Genomic DNA, 22,794 nt, shown 5'->3' with positions numbered 1-22,794 from the left:
AAGTTCTTCCACTGGCCCTCTACAGGGTTCCTCCTCATACTCCTGTCTTCTCTGATCTCCTGTTGAAATCATGGCAATGAGGTGAGTCAGATAGGGAAGCTCTAATCACCACACAAAATGTGCTCATTCGAAACTGCTGACACACAGACAACTAAATGTGGCAGGTGAAAACAAATACAGGATGGCGCACATCTGGAACAAATTCTGAATGGCATTAACCGCCAGTTGGTGTGACACAGCATGTGAGACTGGGATCACAAAGACCTGATTGCAGTTAGGGATGAGCCGTTTCAATTTTGTGGACTACAAATCCCATCATTCTCCACTGTGGGAATTCCCACATTACAGACACTGTAATTTTGGATCGCCTGGGAGAAAAGGCTAAGCTAGAAGGCTTCATGGCTCAGCATAGACCAAGCTCTGCCTAGCTTCCTGTTCAGAAAGGAAGTGTTCACCTAGTACTGGGTCAGTTTCCTTTCTGAACAGAAACCATGGACACAACGAGGCTACACCAAGACACTGAGAATTCCAGCTTAGGCCTTGTGTCCCAGGTGAGCCAAATTTAGTCGGTCAGATCCTGACGCCCAGGGGCAGAGCCACATCCTAAGGAAAACACCTCCGTTGAAGAAACATCTTTAACCAGCAAAAGCAAAGAACAGAACCCAAATGGGCCCGTGACACAAAAGGTCAGGAAATTCACACTTCTGTCTGATTTTCACAGTCGTGTCACACATGGAGTATGGGAGGTGTTGCGAAATAACATCTGAGCAACACCCCGCCCAACCTTATCCCTGCCAATGTCTGTGTGCATATGATTGCACAGAGGTATTGGTGAAATCAACCCTGAGTGCTGACTGGAAGGACAGGTCCTGAAGCTGAGGCTCCAATACTTCGGCCATCTCATGAGAAGAAAAGACTCCCTGGAAAAGACCCTGATGTGAGGAAAGTGTGAAGGCAAGAGGAGAAGGGGACGACAGAGGATGAGATGGTTGGACAGTGTCATTGAAGCCACCATCATGAATTTGACCCAACTCCAGGAGGCAGTGGAAGATAGGAGGGCCGGGCGTTCTCTGGTCCATGGGGTCACAAAGAGTCACCCTCCCATGATGACCTAGGAAGTTACAGGAGATGTAACTCTGCACCATCCTGTTAACTAAATCCCATAACTATTAGTGGATTTTATTTTAGCATCACCAGCCCTCTTTGAGCTGACTTTTCTAAAAGCTTGAAAGCATTCAGAGCTGAATTCATTTCTTAGCTAACCAGGAGTTAGCAGGAATATCCTGTTAGGGTATATTTCTCCTAAATTCCCACTCTTGGCATAGGGCCTCATTTTAGCCTATCCTATCCTGGGATCTCTGGCCCAGATTGCCGTTTTAATGCATTGCTTTATCACAGTTACTGTTTAATGAGACTGTTCTTATATTTCATCAAGTTATCTCTAGCTTATGTGATCTCCAAAATGCCGTGTTCTCAACTTTTCTGGCTTAGGTCCCGCAAACTCAAGCCTTTGGCTTCCTTTAGGGAGTCAATCCATCATGTATTTCCTCTTTTCCTGCTATTTTCCACCTTTCACAGCATTATAATATTTTCCAAAGAATCCTGCCTTCTCATGATGTGTCCAAAGAAGGACAGTACAGTGGTGCCTCGCTTAACGAGCGCACCGTTTAACGATGAATCTGCATAGCGATGTCGCTTTTGCGATCGCTAAAGCGATGTTTAGATAGGGAAAAACTCGCATTGCGATGATCGGTAAGCATTCCGCTTACCAATCTTCGCATTGCGATGTTTTTACAACAGCTGATCGGCGGTTCCAAAATGGCCGACGAGTGCCTAAAATGCCCGTCGCTAGTGTTTTCGCGCCCTGCCTTTGCTTACCGAGGGAACGAAAATGTCGGCGCTATGGAGGAACTTCGCTGAACGGTGAGTTTGGACCCCATAGGAACGCTTTAAACTAAGTTTAACGCGTTCCTATGGGGTTTTTCGATCCGTTTAGTGATGTTTTTGCATAGCGACAATTAATCCGGAACGCCACTGTATCAGCTTTTCACTCCTAAGATGATGATGAAATGTTTTTATAACAAGGGTAACCACTTTCCTCTAAAAAGTTCCCTAACTTCTTCTAGATTAGAAAAACTGTTCAAACCCAGGGAGAATCATCTCGTAAATAATAAACATTCTCACTTAAATATTTTCTCTTAACAAAAGGATAAATGGGATCTTTACCTAAAGAGGCTACATTTGCATGAATCTCTGCCATAACCTCCTCATGCAAAGCTCTTTGCTCCGGATTCAGCAACGCCCACTCCTCCTCGGTAAAACGCACAGTCACCTCTTCCAAGATTAGTGGATTCTAAAAGAGAAGAAAATACTTTTTTCCCCTTTCAATGCTAAAATGGTTCTTCCACGGATGGTAGGAAATCATTAATATATGGAGACTGGTCTTTTGCCTTGCAGGATCCCACAAAAGGCTTTTCCAGGGCGTTTCCAGTGTGTGCTTCTTCTTTTTTTTTAAAAAAATGAACATATTTTACTTATGAAGGCCATAAACAGTGCAAATAAGAGGCAGATCACGTTAGCCAACAGAAGGGGTCAGCGCTTTAGGGCCAAAACCCTATTCTGGGTGTTCTCGGACAGAAAAGCAGCAGGTGGGGAAAAAAACATTAAATAAATCAGATTTTCATTTTTGTCTCCTTGACCACCAACTTGCCAAACGTTATTTCTGGGCCTAACTGTTTAATTAGTTATTTGTTCAATAACGGAGGCTACCCAGGTCCAGAATTAGTGGCCACTGCCTGGATCTAATGGTCGGGAACTGTCAGACAATACATGTATTCCTCATTCTCTACACCATGACCAGGAGCAAGGTGGGGCCTCTTTATTCTCATTTACTGTTTTATGATTTTTAGTATTGTGTTTAATATTATACTGAGTCCTTTTTTGGGAGAAGGGCAAGGTAATAATTTTAATCAATAAAAATAATATTTGTTTTTTGTTTGATTTATTTACATGCTACCTTTCTCCCCCCTTAGGAGTTCCAAGGTGACTCGCAACAACTAAAATACACAGTACTAATAATGCCATACCATGCCTCTTGGAAGCCTACAGAATATATTTCAAGAAATTTAAATACGTGTAGCTGTATGTTTATCATGAATAATATTCACTGGTCTCCTTTGACAGAGCCTATTTACCGCAATGACTCTCCTGCTACCTCTGGGATCCTAACCACCTTGCTTTCATCTGCTTCTCCCTGGCAACTAAAGTAACAACTGCTGGATAGCTCTGTGGTTTAGATCCCTGCCTGTGGAGCCAGAGGTTGGGAGTTCAATTCCCCCACTGAGCCTGCTTGACAAGGGCCTGGACTGGATGATCTCTAGGGTCCCTTTCCAGCTTTGCAGCTCAAAGGTTATTATTATGACTCAGAAGGACTGGCTTGCCCTCCCGGTTTGCAGGTGGGTTTCCCACAGGTTACGGATGCAAAGAATCAAAGGGAAAGAGGCAGACACTTTCAAGCCATGGGCGACTTCATCCTTGATTTCATCTTTCCTGACCTCAAAAGCCACTCCGATTCCATTCTCCACAGCAGATGATCTAGTTGTAGACGTTCCTCGCACAGCTTCACCACCTGCAAAGGGGGCAAAGTTTGTGAGAGAATATATTTTATTTTTTATATCAGGTATATGCATAGTACAGCCTGCATGCGACACCCCTAGACCATTTCTGAACCCAGCCTCCTTCAGACCCCTAAAACTGGAGCTTTGTTGGGACTTTTTGCAACCTCGCATGATGCCTGTCACTTGTTTGGCTGAGAGGGACTTTTCTGGGCTGGGGTGCCCGTCAATTTATCCAGCACTAACCAATCATTCCTTCCCATCTCAACATTGAAAGACAGCCCCGCCTCTCTGCTGAGCATTCTAGTTCCCTCTCTTTTGACTGTTGGAAGCCTTTTGTGTTGCATGTTGTCTTTCTGTTGATCTGTTCATGCCTGCCGGTACTGAAATGTTTTTTGTTCGTTCTCCTAAAAAAATGTCTCAGAGTGAGCTGTTAAGAACTTCAGGGCCAGGGAAGGAGAAAGGGGTGGACGATTTGGAGAAGTCGCTATTCTGCTGTGAGCAGGAGGACAAAAAAGACAGAGGAAAAGGGAGAGTGAGCCGTCCCCTCCCACGTCTAACGAGGAGGACAGTAACAGTGGTGTAGAAAAGATGACAGGAGAAGGGCTAGAGATAGGAGGAAAAGGGGAGGAGCCTAAGAAGGAGGAGAGAAGGGTGGAGGTGTTCCCAACATCGGCGTCATGGCTTGTCACCTGCAATGGAGTTTTCCTCCAGGAAACTGTCCAAATCCCTTTTCAAGGCATATAGGCCAGATGCCATCACCCCATCTGGTGGCAAAGAGTTCCACGGACTAACCACCCTCTGGGTCAATAAATATCTTCTTTTGTCTGTCCTCACTCTCAACACTTCACTGGAGTGGAGGTCCCCTGGTTCTGGTATTGCCTGAGAGGGAAAAGAGCTTCCTTCTATCCACTTTATCCGCCCTCTGCAGAATTTGATACCTCTCCATCACGTTCCCCCCTCAGGCGCCTTTCCTCTAGACTCAAGAGCCCCACACGCTGTAGCCTTTCCTCCTCAGGGAGGTGCCCCAGCTCAGTCATCATTTGAGTCGCTCTCTTCTGCACCTTTTCCACCTATACGCTTTTGCCCCTTTCTCTAAAGCCTATAGGTTTTAGAGATATTCAGTGATACCCAGTGTAGTGTGATTAAGAGAGGGACAGACTGGGACTCCAGAGTCCTGTGTTCGAATTCCCACTCAGGCGTGGAAACTCACTTAGGGTGTGGAACCGGTAAAACCACTCCTTAGATATCTCACTTACCTGGAAAGCCCTATTTGCGTCCTTATACGCGGTTTCTGACTTGAAGGCACAGAACACCAACGAAACAGAAGCAATCCTTCAGCAATCCTTACCCAGTGAAGTATCACCTTCATCCTCCTCCAGCTGATCATTTCGAAAGAGCAGCTTCTGTTTAGCATCTGACAGGTCTCCTTCTGTCCTGGAGGTATTCTTAGCCACTTCCGACTGCTCCGGCAGGTAGACAGAGGATTGGAGAAGAAACGGAACAAGACAAGGCAAAGTTTTGGGATTATGCCTTCCTTCGTGAAAACTTAGCAGAAAAAGTGGCTAGTGCAAATTCAAGTTGCTGGGAAATCAGATCTTTGGGATAATGACCTCCAGGCTGATTTAGCAGAAAAGCTGGCCATTCTAAGCCCCTTAGAATGAGAGCTTTTTTAAAAAAGAGGAGGACGACAAATACCAATATGCCCTTGTAAGCACGGCCAGGGGCCGATTTATGGGAGATGTTGGGCCTTCACAGCCCTTGGAATAGATAAACAAAGTCCCAGAATCCACCAACCAGCAGGGTCACTGGCCAGGGGCTGATGGGATTTGTAGCCACAGGGAAACCGTTTTCTGAACTGGGCATGGCATTCCCAGGACGAACTGTTGATCTCACCTGCTTTTTCTCCTCCGCCTGGCTCAGGAGGAAGCCTTCGGCCAGGGCCACCGCCTGGGAACTGGTCTCCGCTTCACATTCCCTCACCCAGCTGGACATCTGCGGGGGAAGCACGGCCAGGAACTGCTCTAGGACCACCAGGTCCAGAATCTGAGCCTTCGTGTGCTGCTCCGGCTTCAGCCATTCACGGCAAAGATGATGGAGGTGGCTGCAGACTTCTCGGGGCCCCACAGCCTCCTGGCGATCGATTTCTCTGAAGCGCTGGCACCCTATGCCAGACCTCAAGGCTTCTCTGTTCAGGGTCTTCGGCATCATCCTTTCCTGGAATGCCCTAATATCGTCAGCCTTTTTCCATACAAATCCCTTTTCTCATTCCACAAGCAGCTGATTCTGACTTTCCCACCTCTAGTCTGTACAATAAATCAGCCTGCAGGAAGGAATCAAAAATCTTTCTTTCTCAAAGCAAAGATTATAGCAAGGCTATGCAAAGCTATAGCAACCCAGGAGGGAGTAGCAGATGGGCGAGACCAGGGTTCAAATCCACACTCAGGCATGGAGATTCATGGGGGCGGGGGTAGGAATTGGTGAAACCAAATATTAACAGAATAAAATTATGGTCATCTTTGCAGACACACTCGGCCTGATCGGATCATATTGCTGATACCCTGGACTGCCAAAAAAGTTGAGTCAAGTGGGTCTATAATCCAAGTAGTCCAGAACACATAGAAAGCTATCTAGCATTTTTTTTCTTTACTGCATTGAATGCAGACAATTTATACCAGCTGTTATTCAAGTTTTTAAGCTCAAGATTTTGCCCCAACTGTTATATGGTATACCAACGTGGATCCCAGGATTTCTCAGAAGTATAGAGAGTGTTCCCCTTCATGGATTGCTGACGGAAATCAAATTGATTACCGTATATTCTCCGCAGCCAAAGATGGAGAAGCTCTATACAGTCAGCAAAAACGAGACCTGGAGCTGATTGTGCTTCTGATCATCAGCTTCTCATAGCAAATTTCAAGCTTAAACTGAAGAGAGTAGGAAAAACCACTGGGCTAGTCAGGTATAATCAAAACCAAATCCCTTATGAATACATAGTGTAAGTAAAGAACAGATTTAAGGAAGTAGATTTGGTGGACAGAGTGCCTGAAGAACTTGGGATAGAGTCTTGTAACACTGTAAAGGAGGCAGCAACAAAAACCATCCCAAAGAAATGGAACTGCAAGAAAGCAAAGTGGCTGTCTAACGAGGCCTTACAAATAGCAGAGAAGAGAAGGGAAACAAAATGCAAGGGAGATAGAGAAAGTTACAGAAAATGGAATGCAGACTTCCAAAGAATAGAGACAAGAGGGCCTTCTTAAATGAACAATGCAAAGAAATAGAAGAAAATAATAGAAAAGGAGAAAGCCAGAGAGTTCCAGAAAAACATCTACTTCTGCTTCATTGACTATGCAAAAGCTTTTGACTGTGTGGACCACACCAAACTATGGGAAGTGCTTAAAGAAATGGGAGTTCCTCACCACCTTATCTACCTCCTGAGAAACCTATACGTGGGACAGGAAGCAACAATTAGAACAGGATATGGAACAACTGATTGGTTCAAAATTGGGAAAGGAATACGACAAGGCTGTATATTGTCCCCCTGGTTATTTAACTTATATGCAGAATACATCATGCGAAAGGCCGTACTGGAAGAATACAAAGCTGGAATTAAGATTGCCGGAAGACATATCAACAACCTCCAATATGCAGATGATACCACTCTGATGGCAGAAAGTGAGCTGGAATTAAGGAACCTTGTAATAAGGTTGAAAGAGGAGAGTGCAAAAAATGATCTGAAGCTCAACATCAAAAAAACTAAGAGGGGAGGAAAGCAATGACAAACCGTGACAGCATCTTAAAAAGCAGAGACATCACCTTGCCAACAACAGTCCGAATAGTCAAATCTATGGTTTTTCCAGTAGTGAGGTATGGAAGTGAGAGCTGGACCATGAAGAAAGCTGACCGCCGAAGAATTGATGCTTTTGAATTGTGGTGCTGGAGGAGGCTCTTGAGAGTCCCATGGGCTGCAAGGAGAACAAACCTATCCATTCTAAAGGAAATCAACCCTGAGAGCTCACTGGAAGGACAGATCCTGAAGCTGAGGCTCCAATACTTTGGCCATCTCATGAGAAGAGAAGACTACCTGGAAAAGACCCTGATGTTGGGAAAGTGTGAAGGCAAGAGAAGGGGACGACAGAGGATGAGATGGTTGGATAGTGTCATCGAAGCTACCAACATGGATTTGACCAAACTCTGGGCGGCAGTGGAAGACAGGAGGGCCTGGCGTACTCTGGTCTATGGAGTCACGAAGAGTCAGACACGACTAAACGACTAGACAACAACAATAGTGTTCTTTCAATTTTTCTAAGATCCATTTTGGGAATGCCAAGATGTATCCCTGCAGCTGCCTTACGATTAGAGACTGGTCTAACGTCACTAGAATGCAGTGCTTGGCTCTTTGCTTTTAGACATTGGAACAAGGTAAAATACATGCTGATCCCTCCCTGGGATATCTTAACCTTCTACAGAAAGAGGTCCATAACAGCTCATGGCCTAAAGCTTTTCCAGCCAAACTGCATCTATTAGGGCTCTCTTTAGACTTTCTTTATGTCCAGGAACCCAAGGCAGCCAACTCTACCTTAGAAAATGGCGCGCAAAACATGCTCCATCTTGCACCCTGGCCTAAACTATAATTTCTCGCAAAGTGCTAGGTATTTAGAGAACAACCTTTTGCACAGACTTCCCATGTCAGCTCCACATGGTAACGGCCACCTTTAGAACAGACTGCCCGTGTCATCTCCTGCATCATAATGGCCACGTTTAGGACAGACTGCCCATGTCAACTCCTGCATCATAAGGGCCACCTTTATATAAAATATTTGTCTAATATATATATTTGTCTATCCTAACGGTGGCCCTTATGATGCACGAGCTGACATGGGCAGTCTGTCCTAAAGGTGGACCTTATCATATACAGTCGTGCCTCGATTAGCGATGTTAATGCATTCCGCAAAAAACATCGCTAATTGATTTGATCGCTAATCGAAACACAGTTTCCCATTGAAATGCATTGAAAACTGGATAATCCGTTCCAATGGGAACGGATTGCGGTCTGTAAGCGAAAATCTCCATAGGAAACATCTCTAATCAAAACGCGGTTCCCCAATTGAAATGCGTTGAAACCTATTCAATGCATCTCAGCTGTTTAAACCATCGCTAATCGAAACAGGGGACCCAAAATTTAATCGCTATTCGAAGCATGGTCCCAAACCATTGCTTGTCGAAAATTGCCCATAGGGACCATCGCTAATCAGAGCACCAAAATGCCCCAAAAAGTCATCGCTAATCGATTTCAACGCTAATCAAAGCGCTCGCTAATTGAGGCACCACTGTATCTCATTATTATCTGGGCAGCCATTTTGCCCATCAAGGTCTTCTCTCCACAAGCTGATGTAGTATAAAATCCCCAAGGGTCGAAATATCTCAAGAGGACTCACCTCTGCTCTGCTTCTGCAGCCCCATAAGTAACAGTTAAGGGTCCCTTGCCGACCTGGCCTTGCCCCCTTTGTTTGGGCCTGGGGACGACCTGCTGAAAAGTCGCAAAGGCGGCCCAGGGAGTGATCTGGAGGGGCTTCTATGCAACGGCTTTATTTCTTTATTTATTTTCATGGCACTAAAAACAAAGATGGTCAATGTGCAACCCTCCAGGTGTTGTGGGGACTACAGATCCCATCATCCCTCCACATTGGATGTGGTGGCTGATAGGAACTGTAGTCCCATAGCATCTAGTTGCACTTTTTTTCTATTCCTTATGACAAGAAAGGGGGCTTTCCTGATCTTCTAAGGATCCTGGTCGCCTGTGTCAGCTACCATGATCACACACGTTTCAGGGAGAGTTAATCAGGAAAGCTGGACACAACGGAGGCCCGGCTTCTCGAGAAATGGTGTGATTTATTGGGGGCAGAAAGTGGAAAGTTAAAATTGAGATTAGAGGAAAAACAAGAGACAACCATCTTGGAAATGCAGGATCTTTTAAGAAATTAGAACTATTTTGATTCTTTTTGTATTATTTAATTCAAGAATATCATACCCCCGATTTGGGCTTGTCATCATCATTTTAGAATGGAAAAGGTGGAGCCCAGCCTCTATCAAGGAGGCGCAGAGGGTATTTGAACTCTCAACTTCTGGTTTTGCAGCCAGATACTTAAACCACTGAGTTCTGGGTGTGCATGGATCTTTGCATTTACACTCATGTAAATTCAACAATTAAAAAACCAACTAAGCATGGGTTTGATACCTGAGCGAAGGTTATCTTTTATTGGTTCGGGTATCACAAATCCAGAAAACTGTAAAACTAAGGCGGATGCCTTCACAGCTGAGCCCGCAAAGGAAGCTTCCCCCACTGTGTAGTCTTTACCTTCAGGGAGTGCACCTGGGGAGGATGGGTTGCCCAAAGACCTTTAATAATAATTGCATGCCATCGATTCTGACTTTGGACAAATCTTTTCTAGGTGCAGAATGCTCAGACGTGGCTTATTCCTCTTTCGGAGTTGTGCTGCTACCCAGTTTGGCCCCTCTCTGGGCACCATGAGGAATCCAAGCTCTGCAGCTCCACACGAATCTCTCTCCTTCACTAAGCCCTGGCATCCTCTTCCAAGATCTTTCCTCAAAACGCCACACACACACACCCCAGAAAATCTAGGCCTTGCTATCTGGGAACTTCCTGTTTGTTTTTTTAATATCCATTTCTGGCCAAATCCAGGGTAATGATGGCCTGCTGTACATTTGAATTCAAGCCATTATGGTGCCAGTAATAAGAAATGACTAGAATAATGGAGTTCAAAGGCCACTGAATCCAACCCTCTGCTCAGTGCAGGAATGCAGATCAAGGTGTATCTGCCAGGGGACGATCCAGGTTTTTCTTGAATGGCTCCAGTGTTGGAGCCCTCACCAACTCCCGAGGTCACTGGGTCCATGGTCCTACTTCGTACTGCTCTAACAATGAAGAAGTTTTTCCTGATCGTCCACCAAAATCTGGCTTCCGGTAACTTGAGGCAATTGTGTTAGTGAGATCCATTCTTACTGAGCCCTTGAATGGCTTGCAAGTGGTTTAACTCTGTTTCTCTCATTTCTCGGGTTTTTCTTTTTCTCTCCCCCCACCTCCTTACCTGCATTTTAAAGGAAAATTATTTTCCCAGTGGTTTGATCACTAGGAAGAGAGGGGCTTTGCTGGTCAGGAATAGAGATGGATTTTGTTTCATTACAGCAAGGAAACAACTAGAAGCTGACTAATGTCCAGGTGTTAATTAGGAAGAAAAAATTGTACAAGGTCAGTTCTTTTTCCAGCAGAAGAAAAAAAAGTAAAGAAGAACAAGCTGACCCTTATCTTATCAAAACTCCAATGGACAAGGACACAACGGCTTAATTTAAGAAAGATGGGCGAAGAGAGACGGAGAGTGACGGAGAAGAGATGGAAGGGAGAGAGACGACACACCGAGAGATATGCAGCCGACAGGACTTTATTTTGAGATTGCGTAAGAATGCTTATTTAAGATATAGTTAGACAGTTCATTATTTTCACTTTATAGAGGAAATGACTGGTGGCTAAGGCTGGGGGTTATTTTGGAAATAATTTGGAAATACTGAATGACGTTAAAATGAGCTTGTTGAAATGATATCTTTTATAATAAAATATAAAAAGACAAATTGTCTGTAAGCTGTCTCCTTGTTTAGACTAAGCTACTGTAGTAAATTGGATATTTTGGAACTAGGATTGTTTTGATCTGGCCACATTACGCTACCAAATTAGGGTCCTAAAGTAATAAAAGAGGAAGAGCAGACCTTCCAGATTGTTTATTTAAAATCGAGAAAGAGTGAAAGAGTGAGAAGTCGCCTAGAGCAAAATTACAGGACCCGATTTGGCTGGCAATAGGGACGGATCATTCTGAATCCCTCTCTGTTTCGTGTAAAGGTAGTTCTAAGGAACGCTTTTACCACATCTCCAAGGGTCGCGGGGAGGGGTCAGTGGGGAAGCTATTTATTTATTTATTTATTTATTTATTTATTTATTTATTTATTTATTTATTTATTTATTTATTTATTTATTTATTTGCACCCTGCCTTTCTCCTTAGAGGCACCCAAGGCACTGATGTGCAACAAGGAAAAGACAATCTTTAAAAGTTGAAAACCATGAAGGGGAGAAATATTTCAAAGGACATTCGCAAGTATTGTATTAAAAACAGTAAATGAAATTCATACTGAAAAAACATTGAAAAGCAGCAGAGAACAACAGTCCATTAAAGAAAAAACACCCTGTGATTCTGATTCTCAATTTTCCCTCTTCCACTTCCACATATTGTGCTGTGCTGTCTTTTTTTTTCAGGTGCAAAAACTGGTGTGGTTGAAATGCTGCAAAAAACACCCTTAAGGGAAGTGTTCCCTGGTCCCTCCTTTCTTGTGCAGAACAGACTCTGCCTTTCTGCTCCTTTTACCCCTGCTTCTGTTACCATTTGTTAAAACAGTCTTTTCCCACTATAAACCTTTAGTGGAGTTGTTTAGAATAAAAAAGATCTCTTTTAGTAATAGGTGCACCTTGCTTGCTGGTATAAAAACTTAGTGTGGAACTTTTCAATGTCGCCTGTTGTTGTTTTCACTCTATAGCGTCTGGTGAGAGTTTCTGTCTATTTTTTAAAATTGGTTTTGTTATTTTGAGAACTACGTATCGAATGCTGTTTTTCTTGTGGGCCGTCAAGTCACCTTCGACTTCTGGCAATCGACTTCTGTGAATCGGAGGTTTCCGATCTCTTCTGTCCGTCAGCTTCTTAACCCTCTTTTTCCACTCTAAAATGAGTGGAGTTTTTTTTCGGAGTAGAAAATATCTCTTTAGCTCCATGTGCGCCTCGGTTGCTTAGAAATCCCCTGGTGTGGAAAGTTTTCAATTTTGCCTGTCCTTGTGTTTTCTGCTTCATCGTTTGTGTTTGTTTTTATAAATCTTTTTTTATAACATCCCTCAGCCACTGGTTAGCTCAGTGCTTCAGGTCTCTGAAGAGCCAGAGGTTGGTGGTTCAGTTCCCCCAGTGGGCCTCCGAGGAGAGAAGAGCCGGCCTGGGTGGCCTTGGGCCAGCTGCCCTGTTGTCCCAGGGCTCCCCAGGAAGAAGACAAGGAGAAACCACTTCCGAGTCGGGTCTACCTGGGAAACCCTGGAAATCCCGTGAATATATATAATTTTGTTAAAGAATCGGCCTGGTGCATCTTGCCCTTTTCCAATCCAAGCCCTCGGATTGCATGGGGGGGGAACGGGGGCATCCCCTCCACCAAAAGTGAAGCGAGGGGGACCTCTGGCAGCCGCCAGTATGCAGAATGCTTTTGCAGAGCATCATGGGAGAAATGGGCGGGGATATGCAAAGAGACGTCCAATGACTGCCCGAAGGATCCGACTCCCCCTCGAGAAAAGGACCAGATCTGAAGAATCCACAGAATTTCTCGCCAGTTTTCCTCTCAGGCTTTTGCTTTCCCTCTGGATGGAAAGTATGCCCTTTTTGGAGCAGGCAGCGTGGGATCCGAGAGAGGGCGGTTGGCGAGGGGGCGCTGGGCGGTTCGGCCCATTGCCTCGCTCTCAGGTCCCTTGGAGAATGCTGGCCCTGGGAAATCCGGTGTTTTTTTTAATAACTTCAGGTATGGCTTCTCTGCCTTTTGGTTAAGATCAAGTGTAGTATCTGTTCTTATCAGTTTAATATCTGATATGTCCTTTATATATTCAATGGCTTCTTGGACCTGAGAGATAGAAGAGGGGCTTCCTCTGTCCACTCCATGTATAAACCTGGTGTTTGCTCAAGGTTCAAAGACAAAGATCTTTTGACAGCCAGAGAGCAAAGATACTCTGGGGAAATTGCTCTCTGAACTTCTCTTAATAATTCTATTAATATTAATATTGATATTCATAAAATTAGTTTTCATTTCTTAAAGGTATAGGGAGCAATGATGCTTCCATCCAGTGAGTGAAGTTGGTCTTCAGGTTTGAGGGGTCTTCTCTTTTGAACATGAGTGTAGCCATGGCTCTTTTCCAAAAAGCACGTGTGGGAATGTTCTGGAGAAGCAGCTCCACCCTGGCCAGGTTAAATCCTAGGGGGCTAACCGGGCAGCCTTGTTTAACTCCCACCCTCGCACAGACTTTTTCAGTTTCACGCTGGTGGTGGTGGAGCAGCCATCGTAGAATTCACAGACTAGCCCTAGAAAGTCCTTGGGCATACCAAAGTCAGCAAGTCTCTCCAAGATGTGGTTGCGTTGGGATGGAGCCAAAGGCATTGGTGAGGCCCAGCCAGGCCGCTGTGCGTTGTTTCCTGCAGTGGCGGATGTTATCAAGGACAGTCTGGAGTAAGACGTTGTGTTCGTAACAGGCTTCGCGGCTTATGAGCCCTTTCTGTTGTGAGCTGACAGCATTGCCTCTCGAGCCTTGCATTGACTTCCTGTCAAGTGAAGTCCCCCTTAAGGGGAGATTGTGACTCAATTTGGGAGAGGTGGGGCATAAACACACACACACACACACATACACACACACACACACACACACACACACACACACACACACACATCCGGACAATCAGCTTCCAAGCTTTTGTGCTCTGGAGAATTTAAAATGTGCCAAAACAAATGAGCGGGAATGTGAAAATTAATATTTGTTGTGATGATTTCAGATCCCTTGTTTATAGACTTTTGTTGTTGTTGTTTAGTCGTGTCTGACTCTTCGTGACCCCATGGACCAGAGCACGCCAGGCCCTCCTGTCTTCCACTGCCTCCTAGAGTTTGGTCAAATTCATGTTGGTTGCTTCGATGACACTGTCCAGCCGTCTCGTCCTCTGTCGTCCCCTTCTCCTCTTGCCTTCACACTTTCCCAACATCAGCGTCTTTTCCGGGGAGTCTTTTCTTCTCATGAGATGGCCAAAGGATTGGAGCCTCAGCTTCAGGAACTGTCCTTCTAGTGAGCACTCTGGGTTGATTTCCTTCAGAACGGATAGGTTTGGTCTCCTTGCGGTCCAGGGAACTCTCAAGAGTCTCCTCCAGCACCACAATTCAAAAGTATCAATTCTTCGACGGTCAGCTTTCTTTATGGTCCAGCTCTCACTTCCATACATCGCTACTGGAAAAAACCATAGCTTCGACTATGCGGACCTTTGTCGGCAAGGAGATGTCTCTGCTTTTTAAGATGCTGTCAAGGTTTGTCGTCGCTTTCCTCCTAAGAAGCAGGCGTCTTTTAATTTCGTGGCTGCTGTCACCATCTGCAGTGATCATGGAGCCCAAGAAAGTAAAATCTGTCACTGCCTACATAACCCCCTCTCTTCTATTTGCCAGGAGATGATGACTAAGTTTATAGACTTAGCTGACTTTTAAGAGCTTACACTTGACATGGTCTTCCCCTTTGACTGCCTTTATTCTGCATTACCGATATTTGTAAGCCACCTTGAACACTACATGTACTATAAGTGAGGGTTATAAGTGTAACATGTAATAATGATTGCAATAAAATAGTTAGGCATTTATTTATTTACTTATGTGTTTATTTCATTTAACACCTGCCTTCTTCCTGGAGAGGACCCAGAGTAGCTTACAAATATGTTTTAAAAAGGAGGGTGCAACAAAAAAGGACAATGAATTACAATATCTGAACGCTATAAAATAATTCATCAGGCTAAAGCACATCTGTAATTTATTTAAACCATATTAAAATGGCCAAATTCAATTCAGATTGATTATATTCTCTGCAGCCAAAGATGGAAAAGCTCTATACAGTCAGCAAAAACAAGACCTGGAGCTGATGGTGGCTCTGATCATCAGCTTCTCATAGCAAAATTCAAGCTTAAACTGAAGAGAGTAGGAAAAACCACTGAGTTATTCAGGTATAATCAACAGATTTAAGGAACTAGATTTGGTGGACAGAGTGCCTGAAGTACTATGGATAGAGGCTCGTAGCATTGTACAGGAGGCAGCAACAAAAACCATCCCAAAGAAAAGGAAAAGCAAGAAAGTAAAGTGGCTGCAAATAGCAGAGAAGGGAAACAAAATGCAAGGGAGATAGGGAAAGTTACAGAAAATTGAATGTACACTTCCAAAGAACAGCAGCGAGAGACAAGAGCGCGTTCTTAAATGAACAATGGAAAGATATAGAGGAAAATAATAGGAAGGGAAAAACCAAAGATCTGTTCAAAAAACCTGGAGATATTAAAGGAACATTTTGTGCAAAGATGGACATGATAAAGGACAAAAATGTCAGGGACCTCACAGAAGCAGAAGACATCAAGAAGAGGTCGCAATAATACACAGAAAAATTATACCAGAAAGATCTGGATGCCCCGGACAACCCAGATAGTGTGGTTGCTGACCTTGAGCCAGACATTCTGCAGAGTGAAGTCAAGTGGGCCTTAGAAAGATTGTCTAACAACAAGGCCAGTGTAGGTGATGGAATTCTAGTGGAACTATTTAAACTCTTAAAAGATGACACTGTTAAGGTGCTACACCCAGTATGCCAGCAAGTTTGGAAAACTCAGCAGTGGCCAGAGGACTGGAAAAGATCAGTCTACATCCCAATCCCTAAGAAGGGCAGTGCCAAAGAATGCTCCAACATCCGTATAATTGCACTCATTTCACACGCTCGCAAAGTTATGCTCAATATCCTACAAGGTAGGCTTCAGCAGTATGTGCACCGAGAACTCCCAGAAGCACAAGCTGGATTTTGAAGGGGCAGAGGAACTACCCTGTTTACCCAAAAATAAGACAAGTTCTTATATACATTTTTTTCTCCAAAAAACACATTAGGGCTCATTTTCAGGGGATGCTTTACTTTACAGTCATGTCATCTTCTGGCTGCTGCACCATGGTGGAGGGCGTGGTTTCACTTAACTGTGCCAGCTGTGCCCTTTTCTTGAAATGTCTAATCTGGCCATTGGTGACCCATGCAATACAGTGGTGCCCCGCATAGCGACGTTAATCCGTTCCGGATTAATTGTCGCTATGTGGAAACATCGCTAAACGGAACGGAAAACCCCATTGAAACGTTCCTATGGGGCCCTAAACTCACCGTTCTGCGATGTTCCTCCATAGCGCCGCCATTTTCGCGCCCTCGGTAAGTGAGGGCAGGGTGCGAAAACAATGCGGGTGGCCATTTTCTGTATCCTGCGGGCATTTTGGAACCGCTGAACAGCTGTTAAAAAAACCATCGCACTGCGAAGATCGGTAAGCGAAATGCTTACCGATCATCACAATGCGATTTTAGCCCGATCTAAACATAGCAATGCGATCGCTTTCGCGATCACAATTGCGACATCGCTATGCGGATTCATCGTTAAACGGTGCGCTCGTTAAGCGAGGCACCACTGTAGTTACTTCCCGGCTGGATTACTGTAACATAGAGGTCCCCAACCCCTGGTCTGCAGCCTGGTGACAGTCTTTGGCTTGAGCCAGAACGGGCCGCGTCGACAGACTTCCCCCAGCACTCCCCCGCACAGCCCCTTTGCGCATGCATGCCTGTGCTCCCCCATCCCTTTGTGCATGTGTGCCTCCGAGTACACCACCCTTTGCCCATGTGCATGAGTGCACACCCGCACGCATGAGCACCGCGCCTCCCTTCATGCATGCACGCACCCGCACAAGTACCCTCCTACTCCATTGTGCAAGCGCACAAGGGTGCCCCTCCTTCCCCAAGTGGCCCAAAAAAAGGTTGGGGGCCGCTGTTACTCACTCTACATGGATCAATTCCAGCCGTGAGGTATGATGACTAGATAATAATTCCCCTGCCAAAGGGGCAGGACTCTATAGCGGTTCAAATTGTTCTAGAAAAATCACGTCACATATCATCACCATTATGTCAGAACTGTAGAGTTGGAAGGGACCCTATGGATCAAGTCCAGCCTATCAGGAAGGCACAGTGGGGGATCGATCTCCACTGAGCTGAACACCTTAATGCACAAGAAAAGAAAAAGGTAACATTCCTTCCCTTGGACGAGATATTTGTCAAATGTACAATGCTGATATGAAATAGATTTGTTGTTGATAGATATATTCTATTTTAATTTCCTTGAGCTTGTCACAGTGAGTTAACGACGGCAACTCAAAAAGACAGAGTCACAACAAAATGAAATGGATTTAAAAGATTTATTAATCGACAAACACACCAACTTCACATCGTGGTTCTTTCTGAATTGCCCTCACCAAGATCCAGACTATGAGGAATGGCTTTATTACTCTGGCTCTTACTCTGGATGCAGCTGAATCTGCACTAATAGCATTTATACGGTTTGTCTCCCGTGTGAGTTTTCTGATGGTAAGACAGGTGGGAGCTCCAAGAGAAACTTTTTCCACATTCAAAACATTTATACGGCTTGTCACCTGTGTGAATTTTCTGATGTGAAGACAGGTGGGAGCTCCGAGAGAAACTTTTTCCACATTCAAAACATTTATATGGCTTCTCACCTGTGTGAGTTTTCTGATGTGAAGACAGGTTGGAGCTCCGAGAGAAACTTTTTCCACATTCAAAACATTTATACGGCTTGTCACCTGTGTGAGTTTTCTGATGTGAAGACAGGTAGGAGCTCTGAGAGAAACTTTTTCCACATGCAAAACATTTATACGGCTTGTCACCTGTGTGAGTTTTCTGATGTGAAGACAGGTAGGAGCTCTGAGAGAAACTTTTTCCACATTCAAAACATTTATACGGCTTGTCACCTGTGTGAGTTTTCTGATGTGAAGACAGGTGGGAGCTCTGAGAGAAACTTTTTCCACATTCAAAACATTTATACGGCTTGTCACCTGTGTGAGTTTTCTGATGTGAAAACAGGTTGGAGCTCCAAGAGAAACTTTTTCCACATTCAAAACATTTATACGGCTTCTCCCCTGTGTGGATTCGTTGGTGGGAAGTGAGGTGTGTCCTCCGGTTGAAGCTCTTTCCACACTCCAGGCATTTATAGGGTTTCTCTTCAGCGTGCAACATCAAATGCTTTTTCAGGTGCCCGCTCCCGGAGAAACACTTGCTACACTGTGGGCATTCATACGGCTTCTCTCCAGTGTGGATCCTTTTATGATAAACGACGCTATTACTGTGAGTGAAACACTTCCCACACACATTACATTTATACAGTTTCTCTCCCGTATGGGTCCGCTGATAAGAAGCAAGGTTTCCCTTCACGTTGAATCTCTTCCCGCACTCCAAACATTCATAGGGTTTCTCCCCTGTGTGAATGGTCATGTGCTCCTTAAGACGGGCTTTATCACAAAAGCCCTTGGAGCAGTACGAACACTTGAAGGGTTTCTCCCCTGTGTGGACCCACAGATGACGCTTCAAGTGAGATTTCTTGCTGTAGGTCTTCCCACACTCTAGGCATTTAATATTTTCCTTTGCTTGGTTTCTTTCTGCTTGGACTGGGACAGTGGGCACATCCCCAGCCTCCGGATCAGAGGACTCGTCCCTCCTCTTTTGCCCCTCTCTTGCTTCGCTTCGTTGTTGTTTTCTGCTTCGAGAGTGAAGTTCTTCCACTGGCCCTCTACAGGGTTCCTCCTCATACTCCTGTCTTCTCTGATCTCCTGTTGAAGTCACGGCAATGAGGTGAGTCAGAGAGGGAAGCTCTAATCAGCAGACAAAATGTACTGATTCGAAACTGCTGACACACAGACAACTAAATGGGGCAGGTGAAAACAAATACAGGATGGCGCACATCTGGAACAAATTCTGAACGGCATTAACCACCAGTTGATGTGACACAGCATGTGAGACTGGGATCACAAAGACCTGATTGCAATTAGGGATGAGCCGTTTGGATTTTGTGGACTGCAAATCCCATCATTCTCCACTGTGGGAATTCCCTCATTACAGACACTGTAATTTTGGCTCGCCTGGGAGAAAAGGCTAAGCTAGAAGGCTTCATGGCTCAGCATAGACCAAGCTCTGCCTAGCTTCCTGTTCAGAAAGGAAGTTCTCACCTAGTACTGGGTCAGTTTCCTTTCTGAACAGAAACCATGGACACAACGAGGCTACACCAAGCCACTGAGAATTCCAGCTTAGGCCTTGTGTCCCAGGTGAGCCAAATTTAGTCGGTCAGATCCTGACGACCAGGGTCAGAGCCACAACCTAAAGAAAACAGCTCCGTTGAAGAAACTTATTTAACCAGCAAAAGCAAAGAACAGAACCCAAACTGGCCCGTGACACAAAAGGTCAGGAAATTCACACTTCTGTCTGATTTTCACAGTCATGTCACACATGGAGAATGGGAGGTGTTACTAAACAACATCTGAGCAACCCTATCCCTGCCAACGTCTGTGTGCATATGATTGCACAGAGATATTGGTGAAATCAACCCTGAGTGCTGACTGGAAGGACAGATCCTGAAGCTGAGGCTCCAATACTTTGGTCATCTCATGAGAAGAGAAGACTCCCTGGAAAATATCTTGATGTTGGGAAAGTGTGACGGCAAGAGGAGAAGGGGAAGACAGAGGACGAGATGGTTGGACAGTGTCGTCAAAGCCACCAACATGAATTTGACCCAACTCCAGGAGGCAGTGGAAGACAGGAGGGCCGGGCGTTCTCTGGTCCATGGGGTCACAAAGAGTCATCCTCCCATGATGACCTAGGAAGTTACAGGAGATGTAACTCTGCACCATCCTGTTAACTAAATCCTATAACTATTAGTGGATTTTATTTTAGCATCACCAGCCCTCTTTGAGCTGACTTTTCTAAAAGCTTGAAAGCTTTCAGAGCTGAATTCATTTCTTAGCTTAACCCCCACCAGGAGTTAGCAGGAATATCCTGTTAGGGTATATTTCTCCTAAATTCCCACTCTTGGCATAGGGCCTCATTTTAGCCTATCCTATCCTGGGATCTCTGGCCAAGATTGCCGTTTTAATGCATTGCTTTATCACAGTTAATGTTTAATGAGACTGTTCTTATATTTCATCAAGTTATCTCTAGCTTATGTGATCTCCAAAATGCCATGTTCTCAACTTGTCTTGCTTAGGTCCCGCAAACTCAAGCCTGTGGCTTCCTCTAGGGAGTCAATCCATCATGTATTTCCTGTTTTCCTGCTATTTTCCACCTTTCTCAGCATTATAGTATTTTCCAAAGAATTCTGCCTTCTCATGATGTGCCCAAAGTAGGACAGTACAGTGGTGCCTCGCTTAAAGAGCACACTGTTTAACGATGAATCCGCATAGCGATGTCGCTTTTGTGATCGCAAAAGCGATGTTTAGATAGGGAAAAACCCGCATTGCGATGATCGGTAAGCATGTCGCTTACCGATCTTCACATTGCGATGTTTTTACAACAGCTGATCGGCGGTTCCAAAATGGCCGGCGAGTGCCCAAAATGGCTGCCGCTACTGTTTTCGCGGCCTGCCCTCGCTTACCGAAGGCGCGAAAATGTCGGCGCTATGGAGGAACTTCGCTGAATGGTGAGTTTGGGCCCCACAGGAACGCATTAAACTACGTTTAATGCGTTCCTATGGGGTTTTTCCATGCGTTTAGCGATGTTTTTGCATAGTGACGATTAATTCGGAATGGATTAACGTCGCTATGCGGGGCACCACTGTATCAGCTTTTCACTTCTAAGATGATGATTAAATGTTTTTCTAACTAGGGTAACCACTTTCCTCTAAAAAGTTCCCTAACTTCTTTGAGATTAGAAAAACAGAATGCTGGCTGTTCAAACCCAGGAAGAATCATCTCGTAAATAATAAACCTTCTCACTTAAATATTTTCTGTCGAAAAAAGGATAAATGGGATCTTTACCTAAAGAGGCTACATTTGCATGAATCTCCGCCATAACTTCCTCATGCAAAGCTCTTTGGTCCGGATTCAGCAACGCCCACTCCTCCTCGGTAAAACATACAGTCACCTCGTCCAAGATTACTGGATTCTAAAAGAGAAGAAAATACTTTTTTCCCCTTTCGATGCTAAAATGGTTCTTCCACGCATGGTAGGAAATCATTAATATATGGAGACTGGTCTTTTGCCTTGCAGGATCCCACAAAAGGCTTTTCCAGGGCGTTTCCAGTGTGTGCCACTTTTTTTTAAAAAAAAATGAACATATTTTATTTATGAAGGCCATAAACAGTGCAAGTAAGAGGCAGATCACGTTAGCCAACAGAAGGGGTCAGAGCTTTAGGGCCAAATCCCTATTCTGGGTGTTCTCGGACAGAAAAGTAGCAGGTGGGGAAAAAAACATTAAATAAATCAGATTTTCATTTTTGTCTCCTTGACCACCTACTTGCCAAACGTTATTTCTGGGCCTAACTGTTTAATTAGTTATTTGTTCAATAACGGAGGCTACCCAGGTCCAGAATTACTGGCCACTGCCTGGATCTAATGGTCGGGAACTGTCAGACAATACATGTATTCCTCATTCTCTACACCATGACCAGGAGCAAGGTGGGGCCTCTTTATTCTCATTTACTGTTTTCTGATTTTTAATATTGTGTTTAATATTATACTGGGTCCTTTTTTGGGAGAAGGGCAAGGTAATAATTTTAATCAATAAAAATACTATTTGTTTTTGTTTGGTTTATTTACATGCTACCTTTCTCCCCCCTTAGGAGTTCCAAGGTGACTCGCAACAACTAAAATACACAGTACTAATAACGCCATACCATGCCTCTTGGAAGCCTACAGAATATATTTCAAAAAATTTAAATATGTGTAGCTGTCTGTTTATCATGAATAATATTCACTGGTCTCCTTTGACAGAGCCTATTTACCGCAATGACTCTCCTGCTACCTCTGGGATCCTAACCACCTTGCTTTCATCTGCTTCTCCCTGGCAACTAAAGTAGCAACTGCTGGATAGCTCTGTGGTTTAGATCCCTGCCTGTGGAGCCAGAGGTTGGGAGTTCAATTCCCCCACTGGGCCTGCTTGACAGGGGCTGGACTGGATGATCTCTAGGGTCCCTTTCCAGCTCTGCAGCTCAAAGGTTATCATTATGACTCAGAAGGACATGCTTGCCCTCCCGGTTTGCAGGTGGGTTTCCCAAAGGTTACGGATGCAAAGAATCAAAGGGAAAGAGGCAGACACTTTCAAGCCATGGGTGACTTCATCCTTGACTTCATCTTTCCTGACCTCAAAAGCCACTCCGATTCCATTCTCCACAGCAGATGATCTAGTTGTACACGTTCCTGGCACAGCTTCACCACCTGCAAGGGGGGAAAAGTGTGTGGGAGAATATATTTTATTCTTTATATCAGGTATATGCATAGTACAGCCTGTACGTG

The 22,794-nt window shown here is 44.6% G+C and overlaps 1 protein-coding gene and 1 pseudogene across 1 annotated transcript in view; one reads left to right on the top strand and one right to left on the bottom strand.

Annotated features, from left to right (window-relative positions):
* LOC144587168 (uncharacterized) overlaps window positions 1–22,794 on the bottom strand; it is a 93,005-nt gene that overhangs the window by 46,234 nt on the left and 23,977 nt on the right. Inside the window, 1 exon segment of the mRNA XM_078386785.1 lies at window positions 17,836–18,793. Coding sequence (XP_078242911.1) covers window positions 17,836–18,793 — 958 coding nt within the window.
* On the top strand, window positions 13,230–13,405 carry LOC144587671 (U2 spliceosomal RNA; annotated as a pseudogene).

Source organism: Pogona vitticeps, chromosome 2 (assembly GCF_051106095.1).
Source record: "Pogona vitticeps strain Pit_001003342236 chromosome 2, PviZW2.1, whole genome shotgun sequence".
Classification (NCBI taxonomy): Eukaryota; Metazoa; Chordata; class Lepidosauria; order Squamata; family Agamidae; genus Pogona; species Pogona vitticeps.
The sequence above is the reverse complement of the archived record's forward strand: the minus strand, read 5'-3'. Positions and strand labels throughout refer to the sequence as shown.